The following is a 23,146-nucleotide window of genomic DNA, read 5'->3' as shown; positions in this document are numbered from 1 at the left end:
GCACATATATCACATCAGGTATATTTAATTTACCAGTGAAAGAGATGAAGAGTCATATTGTACAATATTTTGTAAGTATTGCACATCTTATAACCTTGTGTTTCATCTACTGTCTACATTTCTCACCTGTAAAAACAACTTTTCCAGCTGTGCCATTAAAAAATGTCTAAGAATTGGGATTCCGCCGTTCACAAAACTACTCGAATACAGCATTAGAAGACAACAAACCCACAAACCCACAGCGATCCCAGTTTGGACACCATGCACTAGACAACATATGCTGTAACAGTCATTTCATGTTACTGTTTTAATTAGCTTTGTTTAATTAATTAGTTTTAATTAGTTTTAATTAGTTCTTGTTCTTGTCATCTACATTTACATTTAAGGCATTTGGTAGACGCTCTAATTCAGAGCGACTAACAAAAGTGCTTTGCTGTTTAAAAGGTGTCAAGTAAAGAAGTATAAACACTTCGTTATCTATAACCTGCTTTACTGGAGTAATTATTTTGCAGCTTCTTACTTCTACTCCTTACATTTTCACACAGTTATCTGTACTTTCTACTCCTTACAATGTAAAAATAGCCTCATTACTCCTATTTCATTCTGACATGTTAATGCTCAGTAGTACACCTAGATGCTCCTTTAATATATTTGATATTACTAAAATTCATTCATTGTCAATGGGCATATGCAGCTGAAACAGGTTGTCTTGTGCATCCCAAAATCTTTCAACATTAACATTTTAATATAACATTACAGTCATTCTGGCTATTAGAAAAATGTTTTTTTTTTTGGGAGGTGGGGTAGTGGACTATAGGCCCCTATGGCACAGCCTAAGCTTTTGGCCTTTGTTTTCTTTACATTACTTTTATACTTTAATAGTGTTGAAACCAGTACTTTTACACTTTTACTTGAGTAAAAAGCTTAAGTTGATACTTCAGCTTCTATAGAAGTCTTTTTAAACCCTAGTATATACACTTCTACCTGAGTAAAGAAAGTAAATACTTTTGACACATTTGCTGTTTACTCCGAAAAATATCTGTAGCAACTTTGTATAGACTAGGATCCAAATGTTCTGTTTAAGGAAATGTGTTTGAAGATTTTTATTTATTTATTTATTTTGTTCAATTATGTTAAAAAAAAAGTCATAATTGATTTTTACACAACCATTTTCCAGTTTCTCTGTATCTCTTATAACTAAACAGGTGGGTTTTGTAACCGTGCCTTTAAGGCAGATATAGCATAGCTCTGTTCTGATTGGCTGTCCTTCATTGTGCTTTTTTTAAAAGCACTCCAAGCTACAGGACTCCTCAGAGAGCTGCAGTATGAATGGGAGGGGTTTAAACTGGAAGGCTGAACAGGTGGATATATGTCAATTGTTAGTTCACCTATCATTAGAGAAACTGTGAATTAACTTTTTTTGCAGCTTAAATTCTATATATGGACGTTATAGACTGAGAGGTGAACAATATGTTGTGAAACCTTAACAGTGTTTCCATATGACATAAAACACAAAGGAAATTGTAATAGGACATTTCCTTCCTTTAAAAAACTCAGCATACTGTAACAAATATGTATAGCTAAAGAATAACTTTAGCAAAGTGTTTTTTATGATTTGGAATAGAAGTCAACAGATCCCTATTAAACAGATGGCTTTCTCTGTCTTGCTTGCAAGTCATTGAGCAATTGAGCAATATCAGAATTTCAGGCATGTGGCTTTATATTTCCTAATGGTCTCAGCACACAAGCAGTTTTTGCAATGATTTGGCTAAAAGGACATGCAAGACATAAATACAACCAGACAGGAAGCACATCATCTGATACTGCATCTTACAGAACCTTAGTAGTGAGCCAGGAAGCAAGCAATGGCAACAGAAAGCTGTTAATTCATTTCATACATCCTGCCTATACATTTTTCTAAAAACTATATTATCTTCATGGCAGTTCCATTCCTGATATATCATATATGTATAACTATGTTCAGTCAAACATAAAGGCTACAACCACAGTAATTAAAGGTTTTTCGAACATTTCAGGTTCAGGTGTACCTATTAGTTGTTTTGCAGTGTGATTTAGAGCAGTGCAGTGGATTCGTTGTCACCGGTGTTCCACATTGGTTAATAAACATGTGTTATCTGGATCAGGTAACCACAGCAGGTGCTGGTGCAGGCAGCAGGTAAAGCCCTGTGTGTGCCACTCTCAGGTAATCCTCATTATACCCAGTGGATGGGCCTGTAACCAGAGACAGAGCACATCTGAACAAACAAAAACACTCAACACATTGAGGTCTCAGACTGGGACTAATGCTCTACCTGCGGGAGATCTCAGCTACGACTGTATGGGCCAATCTTCCAACTCCATTATAAAAGCAGTGCATGATTAAGCTTATGTTTTGTGGATTTATTTCACAGCTAGTAAAGCTCTACTAAAATAATAGTTAGCATAATAGTTAATACAGTCGAATAGAATAGAAAATATAATTGAAAAATAGATAATAATAGAAAATACAATCTTTGTTATTTAAAAACAATAAAGCAATTGGCATTTTTTTCATTATAATTGTATAGATGCGTTCATTACAGAATTACGGTAAATACGGGTTTCGCATCTCGGGTCCTCAAGTCGTCCATTCTAGTGGGAAATTCTGAGATAATTTTGATACCCGGGTTCCTTCAACCTTTTAACATGGCAGAGGAGTTTTAGTACATAATCCTTTATTTTTAACAGTGCAACCACTTTTAATGCTATTTTATTATGTAATCTATGTGCTTTAACTTACTATAGAACAATGTCAATTGACTACTCTGCTAGCAAAGTTCAAATATCCGTCACATTAACCGCCATTTTTCATGTCGCCTTAACAACAAACCACTTCATTGTGACGTGCTCCTAATTCCAATTTCAAGTGGGAAGCAGGATCTTCCGACTGGCACGTGAAGGCAGCTTTAGTGTTCGAGCATAAATCTGACGCCATGTCTAGTCTATCTCTGCGGTATTTGAATTTCCAAGGGGTTGATAATAGACCTTTGTCACTTCCTTAAAATTGCCCAGGCTTCTCCACTTACATGTGAATATCACCATTTACCACTCAAAGTGATGACCTTTCACCGATCCAATGGTGACTTGAATATGCAAAAAGCATTGTGACATTTCCGGCATGAATCGTAGGCCTTATTCTCATCTGTCAGCACTGAACACGTGATGGTCTTGAGTCAATTCCGACTTCTTTTAAGATACAGAGATAAGGTACATACAGCAAACATAATAAACAAGTTCAGCTGACAGTAAAAACATATAGTTCTTAACCAACTGCCAGTTAAAATCTCAGTTATAAACCACGTTTCCAACACTGAATCCAGACGTGCTGATCCTAAAACAATGAGTGGTATATCACAAGTTTTCTACCACAGGTTTTCTATGTCTTATGACTTTGCAAAGTCATGCTTTAACCATTTCATAAATTCCTTTTTTCATCGGTTTCATACAGCAATAATCAGCATTTCAAAGCAGATTTCTGTCCTAAGAGTAGTGATACCATTGCTCCTTACATACCCCTACCAACACACTATTTTAAATAAGTTACATCTTAATGTAAAGGAATTAAAGGTACCGAGAGCTGAAAATAATTAATAGTATAGGGACAGTGACACATTACTCTAAAGGTCAGGACAAAAATATCACCATACTAATGTTAGCAGTGGGAGTAAGAACGGTAGAGCCTGAAGAGGTTTCAGGTCAAGAAAACCAGTATGACCATGGAAGAACTCACTAAAAACGTTCCTAGTTTTATACAGATACGACACCAACCCAGATTAAGGAAACTCTATGACTGAATAAGTAGTTGGCATTGAAGAGCAAGGCTGTTACTGTTCCCAAGGTTACAGTTTGTGGTGACTGGAGAAAGCTGGAGGGTAGGAGGGGTCCTAAAGCCCCAGTGTGCATGTTTGCCAGGAGGTAATAATAGCTTTGCATCCCTTGAGTGCAAAAATCAACATATGACAGAGTAACACTATCATCTTGAATCAGCAGCTAAACATCAATCCGTTTCTGCTGGGCTGTGCACGCAGTCCAGCCCATTGCTTTTTTTTGATGACTTCCTCTTAAACAACATAATTGATGTTTAAGTCAGCTGTTTACGCAGAAAATCTGACTCTGAGTACCTGCTGCAAGTATGAATAAGTATAATGCTTCTTAATGATGAAGCAATTACGGTTTAATAGCTAAAACAAGAACTTTTGTATGAAATCACTTGGAAAATTGCATGATGAACTGAATAGCTTTCTGTTTATTGTGTTACCTTTCTTTTTTCTACAGACAAGTGTTTCATGAGGGTGGAAACAAATAGAAATTGTGTGACCAAACTAATCAGAACCAGGTGAAACATTTCATAGACAAGCACCAAATAACCAATCTGAAATAATTTAAGTCATGTGTGAACTCCTTAAGCTTATTTCTCAGCCCCTCTTGTGTAGGAGCAGGACTAAATATATCTGAAAAATGATCTGCTTAGTCATTGTCTCACATTATACGCTGTTGAAATTGAACAGATATGAAGCAGTAAGAAAATGAAGTGTTCAATTTTGAGCTTCATTTGAGTAATTTCATTTCATTTCGGTTAACCATCAGCTCAAAAAGAATCTAGCTGTTTGTTGCAAAGAGTAAGAATGCATTTCTATCAATCATCAGACACTGTGAACAGCATACAGCAATGTTTGTAATAAGGAGTGTTTCTAAAACATTTTAATATAAAAATAAATTCTGCATCAAAAGTAAAAGGAGTCTGTACATAGAGCAAAAATAAATCTGTCTTCCCAACTTAGTCAGGTCTTTTCTGTAGTTCTGGACTTCAGGGATTGTGCGTAGTGGATTCTTTATGGTCCTTTATTTATATATTCATTAAAAGAAAAGTCCAAGGTCATTCACAATGTCCACTGAACTTATCTGGACAGAAATGCAATGCTGGCGCCAAGACCTGCCACAGTAACAAAGGCCATTAACGCGTTCCTCATCGTTGACTCAGGATCCGGAACGCGAAAAAATTCCACAAAGCCATCCTGAATGAGACAAAAAAAACAAAAGCTCAGACAATCATGTTCAGACGTCATAAAAAAAAAAAAAAACAGGAAATGCAGAACTAGTGATACTGATCTGTCGCACTTCTCATAACACATGAAGGTTACATTCAGTCACAGTGACTGTCCTTAAAAAAAAAAAAAAAAAAAAGCAATAGTGTATGTACTGGGTGAGGTGGTGACCCAAGGTGTCTTCTGCATTGTATTCATCTGTGATATGCAAGCAGAAGAATCCTGTAATCCACCCCCACCCCCATTTATCATTACTGACTTATCCAAGTAACTTACCCATGCTTTATTTTTCAGAAGCCAGTCCCTTTTGTCTGACAGAAGATACAAGGACATCTCTTCCCCCACCAGACTCACACAGTGGCTTCGGCCCATGTCTTTTAGATGCTTGCACACCACTGCCCCAAAAGCTAGTAGGCTGGTGATTCGGCCCCAGTTGGTGATGCCATCACTGAAGAGCTCCTTAGCCACTGTCCTAATCAGACACATGTCATCGTCTTGGTCTTCCAGGTCTAGTTTTTTAAGCATACCTGAGTGAGAGCAACACAAGCAATACAGGTTTCCCCATGAGAGCCACACACTTGCACATTTTTGAATATTACTCATCACATCCTGAAGGCAAGGTCTTCAAACAGACCAGAAATGTCTTCAGACCACAATCATGCAAATCTGGAAAGCTTGTTACTCCACCGTAGTTCCACTTTTGTTAAGCACTTTATTTAATAAAAAAAAGAAGCACACTTCAGAGACATGTAATACACTCAAATTGTGTTCACTAGCACTAGCTCCCTTAAAGGCCCCTTCATGCGTCCCTAATTCTAACCATAACTCTTCTTTTTAAAAAACTAACATTGAGGAGTATTCGCCAGATATTTTGATAAGCACGGCAACGTTAAACTACAAAAAGTGTGCTTCTGTTTTTAAAGATAATAAGCAAATGGATAAAAGTACGCCAGCTAAGGCGCTTCCTGGTATTTCCGGTTAGGCAGCACAAGGCCTTGGAAACCTGAATTTCGTCGACCTTTAAACAGTAGCTACCTTTGTACACGATCCCATGTTTCGCCACCAGGCCGTCCACCACTCGTATCATTGTCTTTACAACAGCACTGTGCCGACCGTCGGACCGAGAGAGTCCGCTAAAGTTCCTCAAAAAGTCGCTGATAATCTCTCGCGTGTCTCCGTCCAGGGTTTCGTATTCCTTGCAGTGGTCTACTGTGAACTCCTCGCAGTCCGACGAGGGGGAGCCGGGCAGCGAGCCGTCCCCAACCCCGGGCCTGGTCGTCCTCGTTTCAGACGATATACCGAGAGTGAGTGCTCCCATACCGAGCCGAGGAACAATGTCGGCCCCACATCCTTCAGTCTTCTTGTTAATCAGACACAAATCCTGCGGGCTGATCATTTTCACGACGTTTCTTCTTCTCGCATTGGATTCTGATCCCGGATTAACTGACCGATCGACCCTACGATAGCGACTACGAATTAGGAGACCTGTTATGGTCACATTGTATCAATTAATTAGCTACTTTTCTGCTCAGCTTCTCCTACCAAAACGCTTAGCACCAGCATGATCCAGTCTTCTAGAAAGACTAAGGCGGAAGCGGTAGTTATTTAGCTAGGGAGCCGCAATGTGTAGTTTGTGGCTCCTCCCCCTAGCTACCTAAAACGAAGCACACGTCGACAGCGTAGCACTGCCGCACCCGCTGACCGCACCAAAAAATAAACTGCGCAGACCGAGGACACAGAAACTAACAGCGCGGGTGTTTCTTTACCCGCCGTGTAACAAAATCGACATCGTGTTTAGCAGTCCAGTAGACTCAGAGACAGCCTAGGTTGGACTCTTGTTTATGTGAAACAGCCCTGCTGAGACATGTTTACTGTCCCTGGTTGTTTTCCTCTGTAGTTCCGGAGAAGCTGCGCATAGCCTGTGACTTTCGCGCCACCTACTGGCACATTCATACACCTGCACTCTGGTCTATAAAAAGAAATGCTTTCATAAAAGTATTATTATAAAGATTTGTGCATTTAGTCCAGCAGTCTTACTTAATTACATATCTGCACATTTTAATGAAGAATTTAATGCCCCCTTTCCACACAGGGATGGATCCTGTGGACTATATGTTCTTGTCAGTGGAAACAATTTACATATATAATACATTTCTATATCTATATTTACATATATATGTATATTGAAGTAGCTAAATGCATTGATTTCAATGAGTGTCCGCTTATTAAAAACAAAGCATTAAGTTGCACCCATTGCTGACACTGATGTGCAAATGCACACGCAGTCTGTCCAATCTGTAGAGATGCTTTGCCAATAGAATAGAATAGAAATATCATATCAACTTCCTGACCTTACTAACACTGTTGCTGAATGCAATCAGATCCTCACAAAAATTCTCCACAATCTAGTAGAAGCCTTCCCTGGACAGTAGAGACAGTTACACCAACAAAAGCAAGTGTCCCAGTACTATAAATCTGTAAAAATCAAGTGTCCCAGTGTCTATATAGTGTATCACTGAAAAGGAAATAAAGTCCGGGACTAAGCTTAATCCCAATCTAAAACAAGTACCAACTGTTGAGCTAGAAAAGGAAAATGATTAAAATCCACAGGGATATTCCCAAAGCACAACAGGGAAATGCTGCTGTAGAGCCAAACATGCCGCCCTTGTGTTTTGGAGTGGGTTATCTACTTCCTTGTTTACATTGATAATTAGCACAGAAACAAATAATATACCGTATGACTACCCTTTGATACTAAACCCAGACAAGGGAGAGCTTATATTCTTTTATGGATCACATATCATGATTCTATTATAGAAGTATGAGGACATACTATTAGTCATGTATAGTGGGGTTTTTTTTGTTGCAACTGTTGCTTCCCATTGAAGCACTCTGCTCTGAACACATACAAGTGTTCCATGAGGACAGAAAACAGGAATCTAACCATTAGCCAGCTCTACTAGAAAATAAGCAGATAGTCTTACTTATGCATCTCACTGGTTTGGACAAGAAAGTAGTTGTCCGCAAAGTCGTGCTGAGAAATGAACTTTAAGGTGTAACAGGATGGGGAAATGTTTGTATGTTTGAAGACTCATGTACTCTGACCTTTGAAACATTTTGTTTCTCATATTTCTTCTGCATGCTTACACTCCCATACAGCAAATCATTTACAGGAGTCATCTAGACCGCAAAGGGCCAGTGTAACTGCTGGGTTTTCATTCCCAACAAGCTGGAGCTCACTTGACTGCTTGTATGATTAGTAGTCTTGGTCTTTAACAATTATTTGCATACACCAATTGGCCATAACATTAGCACCACTGATTTGTGAAGTGAAAAACATTATCTTTATCTCCATTGGCATTTGTTAAGGGGTGAAAATATTATGCAGCAAGTGAACAGTCAGGTCTTGAAGGTGATGTGTTAAAAGCAGGAAAAATGGGCAAGCATTAGAACCTTGAGTCACTCTGACAATGGCTGTAAAACTGTAATGGCTAGACGACTGGGCCAGAACATCTCCAAAACATCAGGCAGGTCTTGTGTTTTTTTCCTGGTATGCAGTGGTCAGTACCTATTCAAAAAGCTCCAAGAAAAAAGAACAAGTAAACTGGCGATAGAGTTAACATGGGCACCTAAAGCTCATTGATGCAATCCATGGAAGCCCCACCTCACAGGACTTAAAAGGATTTGCTGCCAACTTCCTGGTGCCAGATTCCACCTACTCAATATTGGGCAGGTGGTAATAATGTGACGGTTAATCAGTGTATCTTTCTCTCTGTGTATGTTTAGAGTGAAAACCTGCAGCCACACTTACCTTTTGAGATCAAGATTTATGACCCATGATGTACAGCTCAATTTGGTACTAGGTCCCTGTATTGAAAAAGCTGAAACAGGTAGAGTTCATTCCTACAGACTACATCGGAAGAATTCAACTCTAAGCATGTTGACACTGTCAAAATAAGACTAATGTTCAAACCATGTCAATGTAAAACTTTATTTCAGATTCAGGCAAAAACCTTCAGCTCTTTCACAAACCGTTTAAAGTCACTGTGGTTTAATGACACATCTCCACGCCTCAGTCACTTGTCTTTTTTCGGTTTCTTCTGCATTAGCTCATCACGGGCAAACTCATAGCTGTAATCATGTGTAGTCTTCCTAAATCATAAATACACAGGCGTATGGTGCATGCATGTCTGTGCATGTAAAGCACTGAATACACTGACACTCACAGTTAACATCAGTACTGGTACTCCAAAATGTCCAAGCAGTGTAAGAGGCAGTTCACATTAAAGCTGCTGTGAGGTGGATTTCTTTTTTTATGTCTAAAAGCATTAGGAGGTTCTGACAAATCAGATGAGATATTTGCATGGGTCATTAAGCAGCCCCACATGTCTCATGGTTTCTAAAGCATTTTTTTCCTGAAGATCCTTCCAAAAGACCATGCTTTGTAAAATTCCTACAAACCTCTCTCAATTGCTACGAAACTAGAAAGAAAACATAAATTGATGTTTGTCATAACAAAAATGATAATATACACCATCTAAAGAATTGTAGGTACACTCTGTAGACAAGAGAAACCTTACATCTGTAACCAAGCCTGTTATGAAAGAAAGAAAAATAATCTATATATTTTTAAATATTAATAACAAGAAAACATGTTAAAGAAGTACAAAAAAAAAGAAAAAAAGAAGAAAGCATAGAAGATACACTAATAATAATAAATGTGATAAAGTGTCACTTTACAAAGGGCCCCACAATAAACTTGGTGCCAGAAAATAAATGATCAAATTATATGGGGTTAGGTTTATGCAAATAATATCATGCTTGCTTAAAATAAAAAAAAAAAATAAAAAAAAAATAAAAATAAAAAGTGAAAAAACAAAACTGACCTTTTTTCCTTCATAATTCACGTCCCAGGTCATATCAAGCATGGTTCAGCAAATCAAAGAAAAAAACTATGCTGACTATGGCAGAGTTTATTGTTTATTGCACTTTATTTAAATTTACTGGTCAGGAAAAGCACATGAATTTGTACATGTGCACTTTTTTAAAATTGGTGGACAGATGGACAGACACATTGATTAATATAGGGCACGTGCATTTTGTGTGGGGCCCAAATTACAAATATTAAAATAAACAAACTGTTTATTTACAATTTGGGAGCAGCTAAAAGAGGATATGGTACAACACTGTACAATATAACATATTATTCAAATAAACACTCAACATTCAGACTTGAACAATCACTCAAAAAAACAAAAACAAAAAAAAAGCATACCTTTTATCCTGCAAGTTTCCTCCTTCCACCACATTAACGGCAACAACAAACTTACGAGCGACAATTCTAACATTCATCGTCTTTCCTGTGGGTGTGAGAAGTATGACACGTTTACAAAGAATCCCTCTCATTCTGTAGATAATGAATATGACTATGCTATTAAAGTGTGTTCTTCCCTGAATATATGCTGAATACATGTACCGTCACATCTCATGTTCTTGAAGATTACTTGATTTATCCCACCCGTGACCACCCACGGCCAATTACTCAAATAGAGAAATAATTCAAAAAGGGATTTGAACTAGTCAAGGGAATGTTATATCATAAGGGTAAAGGGAATAATACCAAACTCTCTGGTTTAGGTGTATTTTACTATGGAATTAATTCCAAGCTAAGGTTTCTTTCATCAAGACCCGAACACAGACTTTGGTGTCCCACAAAGCTAAAGCTACGCTGCAGCGAGAAATCACCCCTCTGCTGACCAATGTTCGGAATCCCAGACATGTAAATGGCATGATAGTTAGTTATATGTGTGAAACCAAATTCTTAGCTTGTTACTTCTTGGCCTGTACCAAACTACAGAAGAAATTAATCATTTACAATTTCAACATTATGGTTCATTCATTTCATCAGGGCCCAAGCTGATCAAGCCTGAGCTATTCCACATATCCATTCAGTACAAGGCCACATGGTTTTGCTAAACCATGTGAAATCAGGTGCCCTGAAGCTTCAGGAACATATTCAGGTTTGTGCTGGGTCAGTTCCTTAATTTAAGCACTTTTGATTATCATGGCACATAAATATACATTTTGCTCTGCTCTCATACTAACATTAGCCTGTTGATTTGCAGATTGATGTTAGTAACTGAAACTCAAAAGAAACACAAATATGATTTCATCAGATCAAAATGAACATTTACAAAGGTGGCCAACATGCATTTGGTGCCGAAACGATGACGTCTACAAGCTAGTACAAACAATCTTAGGCTGATAATAACAAATAAGGACAAAGAGAATCCTCTCTGTGAGCTTGTAAATGACAATAGTATACTGATTAGGCATCTAACTATACTTTTTGTAAGTTGAGTTTGATCTCATTCATGTTGAGGGTAAGTAGATCATAAAGTGCATTATAGTCCAGAGAGGCCGCTCACCTTGATTGCCCCTTCACTGAACTGATTGCTCCCTACCCAGATGTGTGGGGCTGGGACAGTGAGGGGGCAGAGGGTGGAGGATCAGGCTAGAGCTGTTGAGATGGAAGAGGAGGTTAACCTAAGCCTTACAACCCCAAATATAAAGCAAATAGTGCGCAACTAACCCCGGTGGAGCTTGGAAGCTGAGGAGAAGAGATTGGGGACGGGGTCACTCAAGACCTGAGGTAGTAATTAGCCAACCAGTTTGCTTGTGACTAAGGAAGACTTTCTTTGCGGCAAGTCTTGAGGAGTTGGAATGTGGTCTCCGGTGACGATACTCTTTTCTGGACCAGTCGCTGCAGGCAACTGCTTGTTCTTCATCTTTGCCTTGGCCATGTTGTAATCACCTGAATCAAAGTACTTTTGCTGAAAAGGAGGAATGATAACAACTATTAGTACTAACAACTCATTTAAGAACAAAGGACTACAACACACTCCACACACACACTTACTCCTTTCTGAAGTCTTTTCATCAAAAAGTCTGACCCTCCTGGCTTTTGGCCCAAGTTAGGATACTTGGCTTTTAGTTTAGCCTCTTCTGTCTTCACAGGATTTGAGTTAGGGTCCTGAGATTCCTTTAGAGACAAACATGTTACAGTGCATGACAAGTGGCAGGAGACTAAGAAGTACAAGCACAAATGGCACACGTACCCTTGTTTCCCCTTTCCCCTCTCCACCCTTCCCGCAACATCTTTGTTTGTTGTTCTTTTACTGTACTAAATGTGCAATGCTTGTTTGATCATAAACCCCAATAAAACAATTCACACACAATAAAACACACCGTGCATGGAACACGTGATCCACGTATAACCTACAATACACTTGTTTACTGAACCAGATTAGATTTCCTTTTCTAATTTGATAAAGATGTGGTTATTTTTTAAAAGGCTCAGATCAGTAACTGAGCTTATCAACAAGCCTATAAATATGACCACACTCATAACACGCAGGTTCCTCCAACAATTCTGACTAATACAGGCGTTCAACTGCAGAAACTGATTTGGCATTGTCACCACAGGGTCATGTCGACATTTTGTGTCCCAGCGCCCCTATGTTTGGTGTAAACTAAAGTTGAAGCGTGTTATGTTTTCAACCAAGACAGAAGTGAAAGCCAAATATTCAAGACATGGAGTGTCATAGTTAAACTTTTCATATTCAAAGCAGCATTTTAATGAGTTCAATGAATTACACTATTTTAAACTTATTTTTATTAAAGATCATGGAATCACATCTCCTTAGGAATCCCAGGAAACTAGGAGCAACATATTAATTTACTGAAATCAAGTACTAGATCAATCAACTGACAAACCTTCTGCACCATTCCTAGATTCGAGCAATGAACTACCACTTAGCTGCACTCTTTCAGTGGTCTTAGTTTATTTATAGCAATCAAGGGTCAAACATTTAGCAAACCTGTGGTACTCCAGCTGAATGACACCAGATTTACTAACATTGTTCAGTAGTTTCTCTTCGCATAATGAATCATAAATCAGCTTTAAGAGGCTTTTGACACAGTAAATAGTTTATTAGGCTAAGTCGAAACAGAAACCTGCCTTCCAGACAAACAGGTTTCAAAGCATTCGCTTCAGCTACACCCCACTAAGTTTCTGTCCTGCTGGTACCTTATGAAAACAGTAAATTACTGCACCTAAAATCCTTATGTATTCATAATTTACAAACAAGATGTACAGTCAATTCCCACAAGCATTCAGACACCAATTCTTATCAGTGAAGTTAGCTACACTTTTCTATTAGGGTGCTTTAATATGGGCGAACAAGGACAACTCCAGGAACCACCTGAATGCATAAAAATATTTTAAGCTTTTTCACAGCACCAAAAAGGGTTCAAATGCTGTCCAAGTCAAATATCCTGTTTCTTAGAGTCCAATTTGAGGGGCTCCCATTGCTGGCACAGATGCTCAACTGCACACACAGCTTGTACAAGCTCTCTCACCAGGACCAATACCACATGCTAGCTAGAAACATTTAAGCCCCAGCATTGGGACTGAGTTCTCTGATGGAGTGATACAAGGGTACCTTGGGGATGAGCTGAGGTGGCATCTGTGACACAGAACTATTCATCCATCATTAGTACCTGATCTCATTAATGCTTGTGGCTGAAATCTTAACAGCAATGGTCTAACATACACTGTGGGCTTTTGTATATATAGTGTTATATAGAGTAAATCTTGGGATTTTCTGGAGAGTATTTTACGAAGCAAGGAAATTCAGTTTAACTGGGTAACTTAAACCCAAATCAAGCCTGTCCAGGGAGATTCCTACTGAACAATCCTCAACTTTAGGTTTACGTAATCCTGCGTTGCGACTTATCCCCCTGGACTGGGTTACCCTTACTGGGTACCCTTCACACCCTCAGAGGGGTAAAAGGATAGATAACACTGAGGGTGCTGATTCACGCAAAACCAGGACAAGAAATTTATGAGTGGCTATATTCAGCTTCAACTGGAAGAACAGCTGCATGAGTAGCCTCTGTGTTTTTTGTATTGAGGCTAGAAGAGGATCCAGACAGTTTCTTATCTTAAATTTGACCTAACGCTGCTATGGCCTCACAGTGCACCTATGTAGTCTACCCTCTATGCAAAACACTCATATCACTCAGATTAGTCAGACCACCGACTAAACACACGGTAGACAGCTACAGACTCGGACTAGGATTTGACTTAATCAGGCCTATGATGATGTGACAAAACATGGTGTATTCCTTTACTGAATAGTACACTACTTTAATGACTAACACATTTCCCGTGGGACCACTAATCGCAGTAAATCATCTTCTCTCAGTAATCTGGTAAGCACTGCAGCCGAGGATGAACCGACACTGTTGACATCTGAACTCGACTCATGAACCTGGACCAGTCAAAATGAACGCTAAGGCATATTTGTCGACTTATCAAACCCAGCATGGAGCCTAAACGAAACCTCCACAGATCAGTGGCCTCAGTGGTCTTAAATGAATGCTTTGACAACAGTTTGTCTCTCAACTCCAAGGCGTTTCAACCACATTAGCAAGCACGCCAGCATAGCATTAGGAGGGCAGCTAGCTAGCTCTTAGCTAGCTAACTAGCTAGAAACGACTGTCAGCGCTTCATAGCTGAAGCTATCTGGCTAGCTAGCTACAGAAATCCGCCCACCTGTGTCTCACCACCCTGATCCGATAACGTCTCCGTATCTGATGACATTGCTGGTCGCCCGATAAAGAAATTAAAATGCTCGGTTTGTGAAGATAGCCGTAGCTCTCCCAGTCTGAAGCACCCGCCCACGGGATGTGTGTGTGTGCGCGATAACGCCAGAGAGGAACTAGCGTTAGCTCTGTTCTGATGCAGCGTTCAAGCGCTTATCAGAAGCTTGTATTACATGGTTGTCAAATCCGTACGGAGCCCCAAGTATCAAGGTAGATTTTCTAATATTTAGACATTTCAAACGTCAGATGTCACATTAATAAACCATTCCTTCAGTGTCATACTTCGGTCTTTGATTTAATAAATAATTATCTTGTATACGTTGGAAATTATTCATTATATTGAGGTAACAATTTATTATATTGAGGAAACGATTGAGGAAATGGTTTATGTCTAAATATTATATTTCTACATTGAGACTTTCGTTACTTGGATAATTGTTTGTTTGTTTTTTTTAAAGTAGCATGTCATTCATCCCCATTTTCACTGCTGCATATTGTTGTTAAAAGGGTTAAAACTAGTGCCACATTTAATAACATACTGCATAACAATATTTCATTATATTAGAACAGTAGATTTAATTTGCCCCAGGATACTACATAAGATTACCACAAGACATAAAATAGATTATTATAGAAGCATTAAACTGCACTATATGAATCTTACAGCTTCTTATAAACATCTAAGGACATGCTGTCGTTTTCAGTTATTTTAAATGTCAATGTCATATCTGCCAATACAGTATATTATATTATTATATAATTAAATATGTCATTTTATATTTGGCAATAATAAACCTTTCTCAAAGGGTAAATTTAATGTCATTGGACCCCCTAAAGGTTGAGGTTGTTAAAGAGTTGAAATAAGAAGGTTTGGAAAGACGAATAAACGTATTATCTATCAAATAAAGAAGATATTAATCATAATATGTCACTGATATTTATTTTATGTGTAAATCCCACTTCCACCAAAGTCTACTGTGAAAAATACAATTCAGGAAAGTGGTTTAGCTTTAGTGCGTTTAGAAAAGAAACCCTTCATTTACAGATTGCTCGGCATTGTGAAGTAATTATGAATTTGATAGAATCTCATATTAAAAATAACTAATATTTATTTTAAATACAAATTATTACAATATCTGGGAGTGTGTGATCAGAGGACGCTGAAAAGGCGGCGAAGCGCTTGTCAGTCGACTCTCCACAGACAGACGGTGAGAGCGTAGCGGGGCTTTCTCACAAACCTGGGCCCTGTCGAAATAGCAGTAAACACAACGTCTTCATTTATAAGACGAAAGTGTTTATTAGGTATCTAAACAAAAAGTTTTAGGCACAGATTAAACTGATTATCTAGCTAGTGAACGTTAGTCAAGTCTTATCAATGTAGAGTCGGTTAGGGCTAAAGTCAGCTAACGGTCTGCTAACGATGGCTAGCTAGTGCTACCTAATTAGCTAATATTTATAAAGTGTGGTGACTAGCTGAAATCTAATTAGACTGAGATCACTTGGAGTCTGTGGTGCCTCTATCTACTGTGCCTGGGATTAGGTGAAGAGAAGCCGTGCCTGGAGATTGCTAACGCCAATCTAATGATCCAGACAGATAGCTAGCTAGCTAACCAACGCTAGCTGATGTTAATTAGCGTAGATCTACAGTGTATGGACAAAAGTATGTGGACATGGCTTATTTCATCGATTCTTCTTTAATAAATGTTTTTTTCTAGGCTTCTTTCTACTAGCTGTCTACTTTCCACTGTCTTTCTACTCTTTTAGGTTGTTTCTAGTGTCCATGAAATGATTTCTACTAGATTTTAGAGCATTGCTGTGAAGATTTATATTAGCACTAAGAGTGTTAGTGAGGGAGGGTGTTAAATGTTCACCACCCCACATTATCTCCAACTCATCCCATAAGTATTAGAAGGAGCACCATCACTCCAGTGAACACAGTTCTCCTGCTCAACAGCTAAATGCTGGTGGTCTTCATACCCCTCTAGCCCATGCCTGGCATTAGGTATACTAATAGGTTCATATTTATCTGATCCAGAGAGTCCTATTTTAGTGACAGTGTTTCTCTACAGGGACTAGATAAGCTGTGTGTGTGCATTTGCACATCAGTGTCAGCAATGTGTGTAACTGAAAGTAGTTGAATGCATTCATTAGAAAGGGTGTCCACAACCATTTAGACTTACAGTGGACTTCTACAACCTGTAGATTTGTGTTTAACAGTGCTAGGGGTATCAGACTAGGACATCTAAATCTTTCTGAAAAAATGGCAGCTATATTTAGCTGGTTCTGTTTTTTCCTCAGGTAACTGTTTCCTCAGAGAGATTAACGTTAACAGACAGCCAACCCCATCATGGCTTGTGAAAGGCAATTGCAGACTAAACAGGTGGGTTCCTGTTGCATCATTCTGGATAAACTTTAGAGACATGTCATGCTTAAAATCACTGAGATCATGTTTTTTCTCTATTCTGATGGTTGATCTGAAGCTGAAGCTGCTTGCCTGTATCTGCATAATATTGATGGATTGCACTGCTGCCACATGATTGGCTGATTAGATAATACCATGAATAAGCAGGTGTGCAGGTATTCCTTAATAAAGTGCTCTGTGAGTGTATATTTCTTTATGTTTTCCAGGGTTCTTTGATGTTGCCACGCATTGTTGGCACGGAGCAGCAATCACTGATGGTTGTTAAGAAATTGCTAGCAATTGCTGTCTCCAGCATCACCTATTTAAGAGGGCTTTTCCCAGAAAAGGCTTATGGGAGCAAATACATTGAGGGTAAGACTTCAGATGCTTGGATATTTATGAACATTTATGTAGGATGTAGATTAATTTTACATAGATTTGTTTTAACCCACGTCCTTGACCTTCCCACCCCACAGAACAGAAAGTGATGATTCTTAGAGAAGAGCGAACATGTCCTGGTGCTAGTCAGATTGTACAATGGTCAGTATCAGTAGTTCAGTTATTTAAAGGAATTTAAATCAGATATCAGGTCAAGTTACAGACGTCTACATGCCATATTATGTACATTCAGTTGTTATATTTGTTAGAAAATACATTTCCCAAATATGTCTTATATTTTAAGAAATTGCTTTAGTTATTATTGTAGTACTTTTATTGAATCCGCTGTCGTTAGTCAGTTAGTGGCTAGAGAGGGGAGCGGGGCTTCATGGCAGTATGAATGTCATTCGTCATGTTGCTGTCACCTATAGGATGGGAGGGGTATTTTGGTTCTAATGATAAATATATTCAGAAAATCACAACACAAAAACTCCTCATAATGTCTGTGTCATATTCACATCTAATACAATACATGACTCTTACTCTCATTCATACAAACAGGTTGCAGGGATGCTTTGATGCCCTACAGAAGAGATATGTAAGTCAGTCATTACTGGATAAAAGCTGCTCTTTAAGCCACAGTAAAAGTGTTTCTTATGCCTTTTAACTTTTTGTGTACATTTCTTTTGTTTTTTTGTTTTTTCTCAGCTCCGTTTGATCTTATTATCTGTAAGTACAATTGTTGGCATAAATCTTCTTAATATCTACTATCTATTGATTATGAAAGTTAAATTTTAAATGATTGGCATTTGTAATACTTGATGATTCTGTATGTATTCCTAGATATACTCTGATCCAGAATTCCCACAGGTAGGTAGGATTAGGATCCTTTTTGGAAGTTGTCTTTAGCAGTTTGATTGAATTCATGATTGTGGAAATAAACAAGACGACAGTTGACATTTATATCATCAGCAACAATAGATATTTTTAATATTTAATATTTCATATTTTTTAGGTCCTGCAAAGATTAATGCTTTACCTCCTATTGCTTCCTCCTATTACTCTTACCTCTTCAACTTCTCTTTAACGATAAAACAAGTAGAAATCTGCTAAATTATGTTTTATTATGTTATGTTTTACTGATCAAGTCAAATCAGTCTAAATAAATAAATAAATACAATGTGTGTAATACAGTACAGAACAGCTGAGTAAAATAAGAAAGAAACAATGTGCTAATTTAAATTAAAAGAATGAAGTAGTAATAAGAGCTTTTAAAACAGGCACTTTGTAAACAAGCATATTCCTTATTTTAGAAAGTAACAGAGTGCTACCAGTTCAGAATCCAGTACACTGAGAAGGGACCTCGGCTGGATTTTGAAAGGTGATCACTTAAATAGTTTAAAAGTGTTGGTCAGTTCTGCAGATAGCCAGTTCTATGTATTGCGAACATTAAAATCTGAACTGGTTGAGACTGAGGTGTAAATATTCTCTCTTGAAATTGCCAGCAAAAGCCAGAACCGTGTGACTAAGATGGACTGCAGTGACATAAAGAAAGCGAGCATTCTGCTTGTGCGTAAACTATACACACTAATGCAGAACCTTGGCCCACTTCCTGACAGTGTCTGTCTTAACATGAAGCTCTCCTACTATGACGAAGGTAAATCAGTACTTGAGTCAGTGTTAAATCACTTGCATATAAAAGAAAGTAAAATACAGTAGAACATTGCCAAGTCACATTCCCTCTTTCTATAGCCTTTTTAAGTCTCTCCTGAGTTTTCAGCCATGCTTTTTTCAAGTCTTCTGGCGTTTTTTAAATTAGTGGCAGAGAATTCAAGTAAATTTGATCTCTTTACCTGCTTGCTTGTGTGGCAGTAACTCCACAAGACTACCAGCCCGTAGGCTTTAAGGAGGGCAACAACAGCACACTGGTGTTTGAAAAAGAGCCGGTAAATCTCACCATGGGAGAAGTCGTTACGCCTTTCCACACTCTCAAAGTGGATGTCACCACGGAGAAAGAGAGACTTGAACAGGTGCTAAAATTTGTAGTGAGAACAGTAAATAAATGTAGAATTTCATGTTTAATAAATTATTTGTCTTGAGGAAAAAATCTGCTGCTTAAGTCAAATGTAATCATGTTTTATTACATTGTATTAACATGAGGTTAAGCCTAAATCTGAGTTTAAGGATGTTTGTGTCAGTGTATGAAGCTGTATGTTTGAATTTGTATGAATATATATGAATATATATAATATAATCTGTTTGAATATGTATGAATCTGTATGAATATATATGAATATATATATACAATATAATCTGTTTGAATTTGTATGAATCTGTGTGTTTGCAGGTAGAAGAGGAAGAACCAGTATTTGCTAGAGATAGATGGGCTTTGAAAATGAATGGAGTAGAAATTGTGTCTGTGTTAAATGTTCAGCAGGTGAAGGGAGCTTAAATTTAGAAAATTACTGTAAAATCTGTATTTTATAAAAGGTAGCTTGTACCAGTCACAGATTTACACATTGAATATTTTCTGTAAACAGGAGAATGTCTTCAAAGGAAATGTTGTTAGTGACACTGGTATTGAAAACTCAGGTAAGCCTCAAATGTCCTTTACAGTGTTTATATGTAGTTATACAGTCCTAAGTATATATTTATTTTCAGTTGGTAACAAATGGATACTGGCATAATTTGAATAAACATAATAATAAGGTTAAATAAACATAATAAAAGTTGGGGGAAAAATCCCAATGAATTGAATGAATAATTAATGAATTCCAATAAAAACAATGGAGGCTAAAATACCTGTGCACATTTAGGAGCTGGCTCATGTTTACGGTGAATTCAAATCCAAAAATAGTTAGCTGTACTTTTACCCTGTTGTCTTCTCATGTTTTGACATTTACACAGATGTGAGTAAAAGTGAGGTGCTGGAGGATTCACATGCCGTTCAGGTAAACATTAATATTTACTATAAATAAAGAAACTTCTGACATCATCTGCTTCTCCATTACACTTTTAAGAAGTGTTCATTGTTCTCTTTTTACTCATTGTAAGTAGTGGAGGAAATCCTCCTCCTTCAGGAAAACCTTGAACAGGGCAGACACAATGCTCAGAACTGTGTACTTATCCAGCCTTCATAATTACTACAGTGATTGTCGTAAATAGAAACGGGTTCAGTTAGAGTCCTGGGAGGTAAATGGGATACAATTCTAGCAGGTGTGGATGTGACCAATTTGTTCTGGGAATACAGACCATTTACACTGAAAAGATTAGATTTTGGATCATTTCTGTGAGGATTTGATTGCATTCAGCAATAAGAGTCTTAGTGAGGTCAGGTTGTTGAAGGATCACTACCCCACCTCATTCCAAAAGTATAGAATTGGGGCACCATCATTCTAGAGAATGATTTCGGTGAAATCTATCTAGCCTATGCCTGGTATTAGGCATGGTTCCAGTAGGTTCATGTTTATCTGCTCCAGAGTCCTTTTCTGTTGACAGTACTTCTCTACAGGGACTAGACAAATATGTGTGAATTTGTACATCTGTGTCAGCAATAGCCTAATGCTGAATGCATTTATTGGAAAGGGGTTTCTTAAAAGATTTGGACCTAGAGTCTAATTCTCATAGGGTTTCAGGGAGGATAGAACAGAACAACAGAATTGATTTTACAAGTTCCTATTATTACCGTTACTAATATGACAGTAATGATTTGTTTTGAACCCAAAACTGAAGAATTGTCACAATATTTCATCAGAATGCAATGATAATAATGATTAATAATGCACTTCATGTGTTCAACACTGGAGTAAAATAAATGATATTGTGTAGATACAGTCTGCTTCTGAGTGAACACTATTCTTTATTGTGTATTAGTGGGATTGATCATTGATTTAAGTCTGTTGTGTAATGCAGGCTGACAGTCTTGTGAACAGCAGGACTGCTTGTGACGTAGCTACCAAGACCAGGAGTAGACGTGCATTAAAATCCATGGTAAGAAAAGAGCTTTGTAGGTGTGGTTAAGGTGATTAGGCAAATTCTGTCAGACTGAAACCTTAGAAATGACCAAATAAACAGTTTCACCCATTCTTATCCATTCATAACCATTCTAAGAAAAAATAATGCACTAGCACCACCAAGCACCACAGAACCCAACTAAAGTAGATGAGCAGACTTTTTTCTTTGGTCAAGAAAAAAAACATTTATCTAGTCAAAAACGCCCTGGAATAGGTGTCTTCAGCTAAATTTTTGACTGCCAGTGGAGCTGTGTCACCTGTTGACCTGACTTGGCTGTATGTATGAATGCGTTCCATATTGAGATAAATGCATTAAAAAGTGTTTGTTTATTTTTGGGTTCATAGGACAGAAAAACAGGTTCAGCTGTGCCCTCCAAGAACACAAACATGGTAAGTTATGATCTTAATGTGGATAAAGCCTTGCTGATGTACACCTTATATAAATGATTTTGCCTCGTTTGTATGTTTCTCAGTTTGAGTTTCCAGTTAGTCAAGACCTTCAGCCTGCTGCTCCGAAGAAACGCAAGTTTAGTGTGCCTAAAGAAAGCAACTGATGTACACCAGTAAATGAAAACAGGCAGACTTTGAGTAGGTGAAGATTTGGCATGTTATAATGAAATGCTATAAAACGAATAAAATGCAATATGCAAATAAAATGCAAAATGCAATAGTTCTTGAATGTCTAAAGAGTGTACAACTAGAACATATTTTACTATCATATTTAGTACATTTTGATGCATGTGTTTCTTGTTGCTGCTAGAAATGGTTTTTCGTTTTGTAGAAAATTGTAGGAAAAGTTTTTTGTTTGTTTATTTTAAAAAAACAAATGTGCATCTGCAATTTAATTCTTGAATTTGTATTTGTGTTATTGTTTAGTTCAACATTTCAGAAATAAATGATAAGTTCAAATTTCCAAGACTAGATTGTTGCACTATTTATTTTTTTAACTTCCACTGCTATGCTGATGACACTCTGTATGTACGTTGGAGCTCCAGAGGAGGATGGAAAAGTCACACCACCTCTTGATAGGTGGCTGGGGGTGTACCCCTGTAGGGGATCCAGGAAAGAGAGGACACTGTAAGCTTAGAAGTGCAGAGCGCTGTTCTGTGTAGTGCTCAGCTGGTCAGCACTTAGATGGGAATACAAGGTGCTGTAAGTTTTTTCGTCCAACCTCCTATTTCATCTTTTCTTCTTTTTTAATTGACACTGAGCACATCAGACATAGTCAAGAACACAAACAGACACTGAGAATAAATACATACTAAACATAAATAAATAAATATATTAAAATACCTTCCATTCAGTTCTTTGACTGCACTAAGTGTGTATTTCAGCACAGACTGATTTTTCAACCAGGGACAATAAACACCAGTCAATTACAGCGCTCATTCACATGTATAAGCCTTCCATCTACATAAGTACATAAGTTTGTAAGCACTAGGCTGTACAATGCTAGTGTGGATTATTATCAGCTATAAACGTACATCTTCCCAAACGATGTTTAGCAAAACTCATTACTTATTTATTATTTATTAATAATGTAAGTAATATCCTGATCTAACCAGCGGACACTAGAGGTCAATGAAGAGCTTCAGATGATA

The 23,146-nt window shown here is 37.8% G+C and overlaps 3 protein-coding genes across 8 annotated transcripts; 1 reads left to right on the top strand and 2 right to left on the bottom strand.

Moving 5' to 3' along the window:
• Nucleotides 1–4,265: 4,265 nt before the first annotated feature.
• mcl1b (MCL1 apoptosis regulator, BCL2 family member b) lies at nt 4,266–6,964 on the bottom strand. The gene is made up of 3 exons (XM_072679549.1): nt 6,120–6,964; nt 5,361–5,611; nt 4,266–5,054 (listed from the first exon to the last, which is right to left on the bottom strand). Exons 1-3 carry the CDS (start codon nt 6,478–6,480, stop codon nt 4,938–4,940), a joined length of 729 nt encoding a protein of 242 aa, XP_072535650.1. The 5' UTR covers nt 6,481–6,964; the 3' UTR covers nt 4,266–4,937.
• Nucleotides 6,965–9,061: 2,097 nt separating this feature from the next.
• On the bottom strand, nt 9,062–14,898 carry ensab (endosulfine alpha b). Of its 3 annotated transcripts, none has more exons than XR_011979701.1 (4): nt 14,704–14,898; nt 12,004–12,126; nt 11,513–11,917; nt 9,062–10,444 (listed from the first exon to the last, which is right to left on the bottom strand). XR_011979701.1 is itself a non-coding variant. In XM_072679544.1 (3 exons), the coding sequence occupies exons 1-3, from the start codon at nt 14,749–14,751 to the stop codon at nt 11,744–11,746; spliced, it is 345 nt and encodes a 114-aa protein (XP_072535645.1). In that variant the 5' UTR covers nt 14,752–14,898; the 3' UTR covers nt 9,062–11,743. The 3 variants fall into 3 exon arrangements, 1 of the variants encoding a protein (XP_072535645.1); XR_011979700.1 differs by having other exon boundaries at nt 9,062–11,604; nt 11,677–11,917; XM_072679544.1 differs by having other exon boundaries at nt 9,062–11,917.
• hormad1 (HORMA domain containing 1) lies at nt 14,334–22,327 on the top strand. 4 transcript variants are annotated; one of them, XM_072679541.1, is made up of 16 exons: nt 14,334–14,360; nt 17,052–17,133; nt 17,382–17,526; nt 17,631–17,694; nt 18,094–18,130; nt 18,241–18,261; nt 18,376–18,402; nt 18,846–18,913; nt 19,038–19,189; nt 19,405–19,562; nt 19,880–19,969; nt 20,073–20,124; nt 20,440–20,483; nt 21,445–21,522; nt 21,891–21,935; nt 22,019–22,327. In XM_072679541.1, exons 2-16 carry the CDS (start codon nt 17,101–17,103, stop codon nt 22,097–22,099), a joined length of 1,095 nt encoding a protein of 364 aa, XP_072535642.1. In that variant the 5' UTR covers nt 14,334–14,360; nt 17,052–17,100; the 3' UTR covers nt 22,100–22,327. The 4 variants fall into 4 exon arrangements, with proteins under 4 accessions (XP_072535642.1, XP_072535641.1, XP_072535644.1 ...); XM_072679540.1 differs by lacking the exon at nt 14,334–14,360 and adding an exon at nt 14,577–14,963; XM_072679542.1 differs by lacking the exon at nt 14,334–14,360 and adding an exon at nt 16,736–16,755.
• The last annotated feature ends 819 nt before the right edge of the window (nt 22,328–23,146 follow it).

This window comes from Salminus brasiliensis, chromosome 5, assembly GCF_030463535.1.
Source record: "Salminus brasiliensis chromosome 5, fSalBra1.hap2, whole genome shotgun sequence".
Lineage (NCBI taxonomy): Eukaryota > Metazoa > Chordata > Actinopteri > Characiformes > Bryconidae > Salminus > Salminus brasiliensis.
This window is presented reverse-complemented; position numbering and strand designations above follow the sequence as displayed.

What these genes read in the sequence shown, in the direction of transcription:
- mcl1b (XM_072679549.1), bottom strand. Translation starts at nt 6,480, where the DNA reads ATGATCAGCCCGCAGGATTTGTGTCTGATTAACAAGAAGACTGAAGGA. An exon ending in ACATGGGATCGTGTACAAAG is followed by an intron (nt 5,612 to 6,119) that starts GTAGCTACTGTT and finishes GCTCTCACTCAG; the next exon opens with GTATGCTTAAAAAACTAGAC. An exon ending in TTCTGAAAAATAAAGCATGG is followed by an intron (nt 5,055 to 5,360) that starts GTAAGTTACTTG and finishes TGTCTCATTCAG; the next exon opens with GATGGCTTTGTGGAATTTTT.
- hormad1 (XM_072679541.1), top strand. Translation starts at nt 17,101, where the DNA reads ATGGCTTGTGAAAGGCAATTGCAGACTAAACAG. An exon ending in ATGCCCTACAGAAGAGATAT is followed by an intron (nt 18,131 to 18,240) that starts GTAAGTCAGTCA and finishes GTTTTTTCTCAG; the next exon opens with CTCCGTTTGATCTTATTATC. An exon ending in TCCGTTTGATCTTATTATCT is followed by an intron (nt 18,262 to 18,375) that starts GTAAGTACAATT and finishes ATGTATTCCTAG; the next exon opens with ATATACTCTGATCCAGAATT.
- ensab (XM_072679544.1), bottom strand. Translation starts at nt 14,751, where the DNA reads ATGTCATCAGATACGGAGACGTTATCGGATCAGGGTGGTGAGACACAG. An exon ending in ATCAGGGTGGTGAGACACAG is followed by an intron (nt 12,127 to 14,703) that starts GTGGGCGGATTT and finishes TTGTCTCTAAAG; the next exon opens with GAATCTCAGGACCCTAACTC. An exon ending in TGAAAAGACTTCAGAAAGGA is followed by an intron (nt 11,918 to 12,003) that starts GTAAGTGTGTGT and finishes CCTCCTTTTCAG; the next exon opens with CAAAAGTACTTTGATTCAGG.